General features: G+C 34.0%; 1 protein-coding gene across 1 annotated transcript; it reads right to left on the bottom strand.

The window, feature by feature from the left end:
• Positions 1–302: 302 nt before the first annotated feature.
• Positions 303–10,634, bottom strand: LOC148945669 (uncharacterized). The gene is made up of 3 exons (XM_089097948.1): positions 10,500–10,634; positions 5,904–6,177; positions 303–544 (listed from the first exon to the last, which is right to left on the bottom strand). The coding sequence occupies exons 1-3, from the start codon at positions 10,500–10,502 to the stop codon at positions 360–362; spliced, it is 462 nt and encodes a 153-aa protein (XP_088954074.1). The 5' UTR covers positions 10,503–10,634; the 3' UTR covers positions 303–359.
• Positions 10,635–12,009: the final 1,375 nt, after the last annotated feature.

Here is a 12,009-nt window from a genome sequence, read left to right as displayed (position 1 = left end):
TGAAAGTAAGGAGCAACAGTAAACCCTATTTCTAAAAGCTTTTTCTTTGTATACCTTCTAAACCATTCGCTCTTTACGCTAAAGCTTGACTTTTATCCCATTTTTTTAAGAACGACTGCTTAAACACTTTTTTTTTAATGTCCCATTTTTATTTGAGTTGGAATAAGAAACTTTCTTTAAACACTATGAAAAAATTGCGTAACGATCGAAGGTTTGGTAAGGAGCAACGCTCTCATCTATGGAATAATCTCTGTGGATTTTAAGTTTCAATGTCGCTCCTTACTCTGGCGATTTTAATAGTCTGAAAAAGTATGATTTTATTAAGTCTAAAGAATATAAATAAATAATAAAAAAAAAAATCAAACAGCGCTGCCTCTTATAAAGCTTGATATATCAGGATATGCTTTTTTGCCCACCACTGAATGATCCATCGCATGTCTTCTATAGCTTGGCTGTCCCATTTCTTGATTAGTGCGCAAGTTTGTGTCCTCATATGGCATCTGCTCCGGGGTAATGTAGCTTGTCGACGGGGGGACATATGGTACTAGAACAGAAATTTACGTATTGTTAAGGTGGTTAGAAATTTCTCGTTATTCAATTTTTTCTATTCATAGTATGGGAAACGCTAATTGCAGTAGGGCTTGGATTTTATTAATATATTATTCAGGAAAACAGAATAACAAAAGAAAAATAGGCAGCTTTGCTGTAAAATCTATTTTCTTGTTATGTAAATAGGCTGGTATGATTTGTTATTTTTGTATGATTAATTCAAAAAACTTTTTCCATGAGGCAAGTTTTTCAAAGACAAGTGAAGAGCTCCATTAAACCAAGAACGAGGAAAAAAGTCAAATAATCTTCCAAGCGTATAACCACCATAAATCACTATCAAAAAATAAATTTAACTGAAGACGAACAGACATTACAATAAATAGCCGAGTCAAACTCGAAACGAGAAAAAATTAACATTAGTAGGGCTGATAACACAATTTGCGCTTTACTGAAAACAAAATATGTTTGAAATGTTTTTACCTCTCTTGCTTTCATAAATAAAAATTATCAACCCCTAAGGGATAAGTGTCAGTATATGTCAATTAAACTGACAATCCACGGTCGTTTGATTGTTTTTTTGTTTTGTTTTTTCATTAATACACAAATTTTGTCCTGGTCTTGAGAAGGCATGGGGGTTATCAGCCCTACTGATGCTAATTTTTGCTCGTTTTGAGTTTGACTCGGCTATTTATTGTAATATCTGTTCGTTTTGAGTGATTTGTGATAGTTTAACGCTTGGAGGATTATTTGACTTTATTTTTGTTCATTCTTTGCTTAATGGAGCTCTTTACTTTTCTTTGAAAAACTTGTCTTGTGGAAAGTTTTTTTAAATTAATTTCTGTTCGTTTTTAATTGACATTGTCTTTTTCATGGAAAAAGTAATATAATTAATATTGCATGTCTTTTCATTTTTTTTTCTATAAGAATCCATAGTATGGGTTGCTATTTTTATGTTGGAGAAACTTTTTCAACAATTTTTAATCCTGACACAAACAGTATTTTTAATTTAATTTTATAGCTTCTGAAGTTCACCTGAAAAAGAAAACCTAATATCATTCCCAAAAGATTCCATCAATGCTCTTTGACAACCCAATGCTCTTACACTTATACTCTTTTTATTTATTTAAATTGTAAGGTCAGAAGTAGTAATAATAGTATCCCCAAAAGTTTCAACTTAATACCCCCAGTCGTTCTCGATATATTTCTGAGGTGTCTTATTGGCAACCATAAACGCAATGCCTTTTTATTTATTTTAAAGCAACATTTAGTTTTAAAGTATAGTGGGCCAATTGCATAAATGTGGGGAGTTGACATGTCTAATATCTCTATAGACATAGTTGCCGGACTGTTCTACTATGCTGAACAAAAAAAAATTGACTGGATACGTTTAGAAAATGAATGGACTTCAGAGAAGGACTGCTTGCCCTCCAATCTCTTGTTACTCTTAAAAAGGGTACCAGATACTCGCGCTGTAATTGGAGTGCAACGGGGACGACTTTCCCCTTCATATACCTAGTAAAAACTTTTAAACAAGTAAAAACACAGTGAAAACATTTTAAATGTATTTTGTTTTTTGTAAAGTGCAAATTATGTTCTAGTCTTGAGAAGTCATGGGGGTTTTCAGGCCTACTCTTGTTAATTTTCGTTCGTTTTGAGTTTGACTCGGTTACTTATTGTATGATTTAAATAATCAAACTACGTTTAAAGTGTTTTAACTTTTTTGAATTTAATAAGAAAAAAATTACTAAAACTCTTAAGTAATATATATATCAGTGTATGTATGCTAAACTGACAATCCACAGCCAATCATTTTGAAGTTTTTGAAAGCTTGGATCACGAAACGCTTTGTAAATTAAAACATGAAGGCCTCCATTCTACGTACGGGGATGTTGTAAGACTCTTGGGGCACCATCTACAAGCCTACAATTACGTAGAATAATTGTAGGCTTAATCTAAAGTGTGATAACCTATCAATATTTTTTAAATCTTCATTTAGAACATGCAACTGCTCAAAGAGGTTAAAAACTATTCTTAATTAAACAACTAAAAAAAAATTAATGATTAGATCTTTGAGTCACACGATTATGTGTATTACGAAATTGCGACAGAAAATATTTATAGTGTTTACTGATTACCTCAAATGACAATGAGAAAAGAAATACCTTGGTAAAGTCGTATCCATTCTTTTTTTTTCGAATTCCTTCTTATCGCAGCAAACTTTTGTGGTAGATGGGTGACTACCCAAAATATTCCTGTTTGTAACCCATTTTTCTTTCTATAATTCTGAAGAGTGCAGGGGGTAAAGCTTTGCCTAGAGATTCTAGGAGCTAGGTCTTCAATGTAAATTGTTTAAGAATAACCGAAGTTTTTCCAATGAAAGTAAAGATCTAAGTTGATAAGAAAACAAAAATTATTGCTAAACAGTCCTTATATTTGTAAAATTATGAAGAATTAGCGCTTTACTAAAAACCCAAAACCCATCCAAAAAATAAGATTTTTTCTTAGGAGTAGAAAAGTCTTGACTAGCCTTTATAAAATAAAACACTCATTTATGAGGCTCCCAATAGTCGTTTATTGGCCATGATATTGGCAAATTTCAGTATGTAATAGACTAAAAAAATCAAGCTTTTTTTAGTAATTAGACTGAAACATAAAAAAAAATCACAGTTTTTAGTAAAGTACTAGTTTTCCAGAATTCCTGACGTAAGGAAATATCATGAGTCATTTGGTTTGAGATAGCTTTGTAGATATAGTAAACTGCAAAGGACTAATTTTTGCTCATTTTAAATTGTATTAGAAAAAAAATGTATTTTCAAACTTTTTCTTCTTTGAATATTAATTTATTTTTTTGTTAGTTTAAATAAACAAGGGGGTTGTACATCTGAGGAAGAACCCTGTTGTTAAGTTGATGAATTTATTTATTGAAGTGGAGTTTGTTTGTGTCGGAGAGTGAAATGGGAGTCGTAATTCAGTTAGTGAAGAATCTTGTATTGTTTATGGACCTCAACGCCTGTTTTGTTGCAGAGGATTGCCTTTTAGGTTTATTTGTTCCTTTTTTTTATTAATTTAATCTGATTGAACTTTGCTGGGAAAAGTGTAATAGTACCCTGGCACCACATAGGGTTATACAAGGCATAAGTGACAAGTATAGGGCTGAGATGAGATGAGATATTTATTTCAAAAAAATCGCTATCACAAGCCCACAAAGGGCCGAATTCGGACTTTGGAGTCAACAATATCAATGGTTACACTAAAAATGCAAATAACAACAACGAAATGGAGAAAACGATAATAAACATCATTTAAAATTCAATAATTAAAATTGTAAAAAGTCAATAGAAAAATTAAAAAAAAAAAAATTGGTCTAACTAAACTTAGAGCGAGACATAAATGCATTAAAATTAAAAGGGATACTAAGAAAGTGTCAACAATTCAACTACAGTAAATCAATAAAAGAGTTAAAGACAATAAAAACTGGTCAAGAAAGGGGGGGGGGGCAAGCAAAAGAGTGCAAGAACCTGGGCAGTACCATCAGCTAATAAACAAAAAGAGGCGGGAAAAAGAAACTGTTGGGACATTTTATTAATTTTTTCTGTAATGAAGGGGATAAAAGTTCTTTCGTATCTGGAAGTAACGCAACGAATGGGGGACAAAACAGGGATAGGCTCAGAAACAGCTCGAGGAGGCCGTAATCTGGATGGGGAGTGACGTTTGGGGAAAATACTTGCCGTCCGAGGGATGTCACTAACTTTAACAATATCACAAGAATCACTTGTAAGAAATCACTTAGTTTGAAAAAAAAACCTAAAGCCATAAAATAAAAGTAATATATATACCTAACATGTTCGTATCATCGGATTTTCTTTGGGAGGGGGGGGGGGGTACAAAAAAGAACTTTACATAACACATCCAAAAATGGTTTAAATGCATTTTTGTTATTCTGTCACCAGTTGGACAGACATTTTCTTTGGGGTTTAAACCGGGTAATCTTCCTGGATACAGCCCTGATGCCCAATATACTTTTTTAGGGTAATGTTCTACAAGTCACCAGGCCGTATCCAGGATTTTTTGGAGGGGAGGGGCTATAAAAAAAACTTTAAAAAATACATAGAAAATTTGTTTATATTCATTTTTGTTACGTTTTTATGAATCGGAAAGCATTTCGGAGGAGGAGGGTTTAACCCCCTCCCCGGATCCGACCTTGGTGTACATTTTCCCGAGATATGCTATCTTAACCTTAAAATAAATGTATAAATTTGACTAAAAATAAGTAACTAATCAGATAAATTTCAATACAAATAAAAGACTCAAAATGAGTTTAAAGTTTTTAATGAGCTACTTAAGTCGTTAAATTTTTGTGTCAATTAAAATCGAATAGTACTTGAATCCTTGTGTAAAGATGTCGTTAACACGGGCTAATAACGAGTTCGAGGCCGAAGGCCGAGACTGATTCCGTTTAAATTTTAATTAAAATCATTGTGGTGGAAGTGATAAAAGACGTGAGAGCCATGGCTACTAGGATTAAATCTAAGACAGATAGTCTCAGTGAGAGGCAAAGCTGGCATAATCCTTTTTCAGGATTGTATAAAAATGATGTCATTTCGTTTCACTGTTGATAGTTAATAATTTGTCAAAATGTATATTATTCGTTAACCGGCTCGCAAGCAGCATACTATTTCAGGGAGGGGATTAGCCAAAACAACCTATGAGGGATTATATGAAAAGTGTGCGGTAATATTTTGTTTTAAACTTCAGCTTTGCTATTTATTTTCATCAGAATGACTTAGGGTGAAGTTTTATACCCTTGTGCTATTCATTTGGGCAGTTTTGAGCCACAATAGTTTCCTTTCAAAACTGGTAGTTTGATGGAAAAAACAAAGTGGATAACCTTCAGCTTTGATTAAGCTTCAATTTCGCTATTCATTTTCATCAGAAAGACTTAGGGTGAAGCTTAATACCCTTGTGCTATTCATATTTGAAAACAGAGAAATAGGTCAGGAATATTTTGGGCAGTTTTGATCCACAATAGTTTCCTTTCAAATGTGGTAATTTGATCGAAAAAACAAAATGGATAACCTTCAGCTTTGATTAACCTTCAATTTCGCTATTTATTTTCATCTCAATAGGGATAAATCCTTATATTTGACAGTGAAACAAACAAAAATCTCTGGATATTTTGGTCACATATACAATGACCATCTTGAGCAGATAAACTTATCAGTTCTGAAGACGGCAACTGTATATGTTGACGAAATCTCCTAAGATTTGTTGTTTGTTTCACTGTCAAAATAAAAGTAATTATCTCTATTGAACTGATATTTATAATATCTACTGATATGTATTAAAAGATTTACCTTGTCCTTGATAATCATAGTGTCTCGACTCGTCATCATACCCTTGTTCTGAAGGATATGCAGGGTAAGCCACAGATGCAACCATTGGGGTAGGGGGTAAAAGTGGAGGTGTATATTTGACGACTTTGTATTTATTGTAACCGAAGAAAGGATTAACTCTCATGTCAGGTTTCTTGAAAAATGTCTTCTTATAGTCCTTGGAATCGTCATCTTCTTTTTTGGCTAGAGCTGCTACCATTAAAACGGATAAGCACAAAATGATGAGACATCTTTCCTAAAAGAAATGAGGGATTGCAGGTAACAACATTGAGGCTTGATTAAAAGAAAATGGAAAAAGTACAGAAAGGCACACTTAGAGCAAATAGGACTCGAAACAACTTGAGGTCTTTTGTGGATTCTGGATTTTGATTCTACGCATGTGGTGTTTTTGACAAAGAAAAAAAATATCTAATATACCCATATTTCCCAGTCTGGAAACACGGAGAAGATTATAGGTTCTTTAGAATTCATTATGCCTTATACTACTTTTGTGGGAGTCAATTTGGTGTTTCTAAAATTATTAAATTTTCGAATGCTATAATAAATTTTATTGCTGCTTATGTGGCCATAGAAACTTACAGTTTCAGCTTTAATTGACGAGGGTCGCTCTTTACTTTTATTTCGTTGCCCTGACCTGTTTGATCCAATGTTTTTTCAAGTGTGAATGAGGGCTACTACTCCCTTTTTTAACGTTCAAGTTTAATATCTTTCTTTGACAATTATATTTATCCCTAAAAACATGCATGCCTCGAGAATTTGTTAGGAAATGAGGAACATTACATTTAAACTCTGCGGAAACAAAGTTCCTGGTAGTACCTGTCACCAAAATCCCCTTCCCACCTAAAAAAAAATTCTAGCGTCGCTCATGAGGCGCAGACCCGTTTTTTCACCTTTGTGCCGGTAGGCGTGTGAATATAATCCTATATGCTACATAAAAAAAATGTTGCAATGGGAGGGGCGCTACCCTCCCCTCCACCACCCTCCAATAATAAAACCAAAGACAATTATGGGAATCAATAGTAATTACAAGTTGATTTCGACTACGAATGCTCCAACTGAGGCTGGAAACCTCAGTTTTGTAGTTTTTTCAATAAATTTAAATACATCGGTTATCTCAGTCTGAAATACGCCGCAAAATGGCAGAAAATTCTACTTTGTTTCGGCTCGATCTTTTCAGATTATTAAAAATGTTAGTTGAACGGTCATTTTTTATTCTAATGAGTGTACTTCCGAGATTCTTGAACCATTGGTTCGATACGATCACCTTTATGAGAATGAATTAAACACGTATCCACGACCATCCTTCTTTGAGACCAAATCGTTGTTTTATTCCACAAAATGGCAAAAAAACACCACTTCTTGGCTACTTTAAAGGGGCAAAAGAACCTTTAATTTTCGTTCCAAAGAGCCCTTTCTCGATTTTCCGATTTTCCGGGACCATTCCAAGACAGCCCGATCTCGATTTTCCAGCACCATTGGTTCACTACTATTATCCTTGAAAAAAAAAACAATTAAACAAGCATCCGTGACCATTCTTGAAAAAAAAAATTGTGGATAGGAGCTACAACTTATTCCAATTGGGCTCTCTGGTATTTTTAATTTGATAGTGTGATTTTGGTCAAGGCTACTTCATTTTTTTTTTTCCCGTTTTTGAAAATCAGTCAAATTTTCTCAGTCTCGTAGCTTCTGATGGGTAGACTTAAACTAATAATTGTATAATTTGAAATCAGCGTAAAAAGGCGATTCTTTTTATGTATTAGTTTTTATAAAACTTTATTTTTTAAGAGTTTTATTTACTACTTGCCCGTCTCGGTGTCGCTCCTTACTTACAGTTCGGTAACACAAACTGCTTGATAATAGCATGTGACAACTATGGGCCATGCGTATTTCTGGCTTCTTTGTGAGTTACAAATGTCAGAAATAAATTTTGTGGATGCACAGAAATGTAAATGTTGATTGACAGTAATTTGTTGGTTAATGATTTGTGGACATGTAGGATATCACTTAAAAAAAAAAAGAATACTAAAATATTTTTTAAGATTTAGAATGATTTATAACGGCTAAATTAAGTACAAAAGTGTATGACGAACATATTCCACAGTTATTTAATTTTTTATGAAGATATTTAAAAATTTTATTTCAGCTTATTTTTTTAATATCTTAAACAACACACAAAAAAAATTCCCGAAAGTTCCTTTCTGTTGGCAAATTGTATCAACTAGCTTTGACAACAATTCAATTTTGGGTTGCATAAACTCGTTTGCTAGAAAAAAAATCGCTACTTCCATAGGACAGAAATTCACACATTATATCTTCTACAGCGCAAACTGTAGAGGGCCATGAATTCTGCTTGGGGGAGGGGGTTCCTCATTCGCATGAAAAGAATATAAACCTTGTTCGGGCCAATAGTAAACGGAACTCTAAAAAATGTACTTTTGATAGCAACATGCACAACAAAAGGGTAGGCTTTTTTTTTATTCGTTCTAAATGTGTAAAACTGGATAAGTTTGAAGTTACCCCTAAAAAGTTACGAGCCTCAGAAATTTTGTTGGATCTCTTAGAAAGTAGAAAAATGACCCCAGAAAGGAGAGAGATCTCCGTGTGATTCTACTATTAAATTCAATATATCAACTTTTATCTACAAAAATACGAAATTTTGTATTTTTTTTAAACAGTTCGTGCTAACGAACTGTAAGTAAGGAGCGATGCGGCTCAATAGCAATCGAAACGCTAAGAAACGGAATCTTAGAGTCTATAACAATAGATACATCAAAAGAATTGAATTTTTATGCTCATTGAAAATATGTTAAAGTTGTCAAACTTAATGTTACCCATCAAAAGAGCCTGAGAAAATTTGCCCAATTTTAGAAAAAAGGGAAAAACACACCCAAAACATCAAGTGATTAATTTTTGCCGGAAGAAAGATCTAGGATGCGTGTTTATTTTTATTTTTTTTATTGTTTTTTCTTGTTTGTTTTTCCGAGGGGCATTAGGATCAAACCAGTGATCGTAGAAGATCGGGAGAGGGCTCATTTGATTTTAAATCAAAAGTTCTAGTGCCCTTTTTAAGTGAACAAAAATATTGGAGGGCAGCTAGCCCCCCTCCCGAGCTCATTTTTTCCCCAAAGTCGCCCGATCAAAATTTTGAGATAGGCGTTTTTTCAGCATAGTAGAAAAATGTAATTTCTATGTCTTTGAGGATGACTTGACCTCCAAAGTCCCCAAGGGAAGGGCTGCAAACTATGAACTTTGCAAGTTGATCTTCTCAGTTTAAGATGCAGTAATGCTGCTGTTTGGCCCATTAGTTCCCTAAGATGCACAAAATTTATACAAAAGAGGGGTTATAATATAATGGTCGATTCATGTGAGGCTTGATAAAATTTTCAGCAGCATTAAGTTGCAGTTAAGTCATCAAGCAGGTGGGCCAGTAACTCTTTTTGTAAGTTTGGGGAAGATGTTCCTGAACCCTAAAGAAGCGTGTTTTTATGCCAAAATGATACTCTCGGTGACTGTTCGGATAATTACAAGATGAGGTCACAAAAAATTTTTTTAAGGGTCGCTGGCAGGGGAACGAAGGCTTAATTTACAAATCCTAAAGCATATTTAAAAATAGGTGACTGTATGGAAGATTTAAGAAGACATAGGGGAAATCGTAAAAATTCAATTTTGAGGGGGGGGGGGGCAGAGCAAAAGAACTATGTATGTGCCAGCTTTAAAATTCGGATCTGGTGACAAGAAATCCTTTTCAATTTGTTCAAAATGTAACAATGGAAATCACAACTTTGGATTCTAACCAACGCAAACGATAACAAACCAAAAATTGAAGGAAAATTAATAAGAAATTTTCTAGGAAATTAATAGGAAAATTCATCGTGGAATTCTTTCAGTTTTCACTACATATAACTCCTTATATGGGTGTCACACCCATCACGATGGGTGTGATGGTATTGTTTGTTTGGACTAACAGTTTGGGGGGGGGGGGGATTTAAAGAACCTCAAAACTAGGCGAATGATACGGAAGATATAAGAAAACACAGAGAAAATCATAGACTTTTTTATTTGGAGGGGGGATGGCAAAAAAACTTCTGTTTGCCTGCCAACTTTGAAATTAGAAGGAGGTGACGCTACTTCGATCCATTTAAAACAAATTGTAAAAATAGAAAAAATGATGGCACACAGTGTTTTTCGTCTCAACAAATAAACAGGAGATATCCTTAATCCTTTGCAATGCTACATAGCGGTTAAATTGGGAGTAATAAGATTTGAGTTTTTGGATAAATGCTAGAAAAGGAGAAACTTATCCAATAAAAGGAGAAAAGAAAAAGAATAAACGGAGAAAATGATAAAAAATTTTACTTGGAGGAGACATGGCAAAGAAACTCCTCTTTACTCCTCTTTACAAAGAAACTCCTCTTTACGTGCCAATTTTTAAATTTAAAGCAAGAAAAGATACCCTCGTTCGGTTTACTCAAAACGTAAAAATAAAATCGCAACTTTTGACTAACCAACATAAATAGTAATGAACCAAAAAAGCAAGAATAATAGTAAAAAACTTACCATGGTATTTTTTCGGTTTCTACAGTGAAAAACGCTTTAACCTGTGAAATTTTGTTTATCCAGTCACTGGTAGGAGACTATGTTAAATAGTCTTGATCAAGTGATCAAGGGGTTATATTTAATGGCTGTAACGGTATTTTGTGTGATACCTTGTTTAAAGCTGGGTGTTGAAAACAAGTTTATTGCTGGGCCTTGATTCAATTAACACATGCAAGTTATTTGATTTAGCATTAATACGTTAAATTTCACAAACAAAGTAAAACTTTTAGCTGGTCTAGCTTTTAGAGCATAGTAATCAAAGATAGGACCCATGATAATGATGACCCCAGAGCCTTCGGATTGGGCATCGTTATAATTACTTCCAGATTCCGAAATTACTGTACTTGGAATTTTAAAATAATGGAGTGCTCATTTTCACCGCAAGTATTTTATGCATTAACCTTCCCTATTTTGGAGAGACTCGATCAGTGATGTAAAAATACTGGTTTGGGGGGGGGGGAATCAAAACTTCTATTCTAAAAAAAATGAAAATGTTCAAAACCTCTTCAAACACAGTTGTACTTTGTCTAGAATAATACCATCAGGCTGCCTGTAGACCCCGTCATAACATCAATCTGTTTTTTTTTTTTTTTTTTTTTTTTTTTTTTTTTTTTTGGAAAATCGAATTTTTGGGCATTCATAAATGCCATGTGGATATCTTGCATGTCAACCAAGGTTTGGCTTTGCAAGAGACGTAATTTCTGTGAATACAATTTTCATAACTGGACAAGAGGGAGGAGGACAAACCTCAATCCAACCCCAGCACCTCAACCCCAGCACTATTTTTACATTTCCCAACGATTTCGAGCATTGGAGATCATGGTTGCAGCATTAGCTGCAACCTAGTAAAGAGTGAACCGCAGCCCATAGTAACCAAAAGTTAAAAGTGTGTTTGGAAAAAAAACTGCCAAGTGAAAAAAATAGGGTGCTACTATTTCGGCGAACCGTCACAAAAACGAAACGTCATAACATCGAACCGTCAGAACCTCGAACCGTCATAACATCTAAAATAATTTATAAGTTTATATGATAGCAATAAGTATATAATAGTTTAGAAACAAATTTCGGCTATATATGTGTACATCAGGGGATGGGGGTAAAGCATAGCATATACTAAATACGTAACCTAACCCAACCTGGGTACCTTTTCCCCCCTGAACACCAAAAAACTAAAGTTTTAAAATGTGTGATGTTATGACGGTTCGAGGTTCTGACGGATTTTCTTGTGGATGTTATGACGGATTTTGTACTGCTCCTGACGTTCGTGCTCCTGACGGTTCGATGTTATGACGCCTTGCCAAAAAAATGTCATGTGACACAGATTCAGGAATGGTAATTATCATTTCGGGTCGTTTCAAAAGTAAAAGTTTATTGAGAAAAGATTTTTTATTAGTCCTGGTTGAATTTCGCTGAAATAAGGATGCTAGGACTGCTTTGAAAAAAAAATTTAATTTTTGGTTTTGTTTGTCGC

This window comes from Artemia sp. Qi Xiang Cuo, chromosome 12 (assembly GCF_049724085.1).
Source record: "Artemia sp. Qi Xiang Cuo chromosome 12, ASM4972408v1, whole genome shotgun sequence".
Lineage (NCBI taxonomy): Eukaryota > Metazoa > Arthropoda > Branchiopoda > Anostraca > Artemiidae > Artemia > Artemia sp. Qi Xiang Cuo.
This window is presented reverse-complemented; position numbering and strand designations above follow the sequence as displayed.

What these genes read in the sequence shown, in the direction of transcription:
- LOC148945669 (XM_089097948.1), bottom strand. An exon ending in CTATGATTATCAAGGACAAG is followed by an intron (nt 545 to 5,903) that starts GTAAATCTTTTA and finishes TTTCTGTTCTAG; the next exon opens with TACCATATGTCCCCCCGTCG.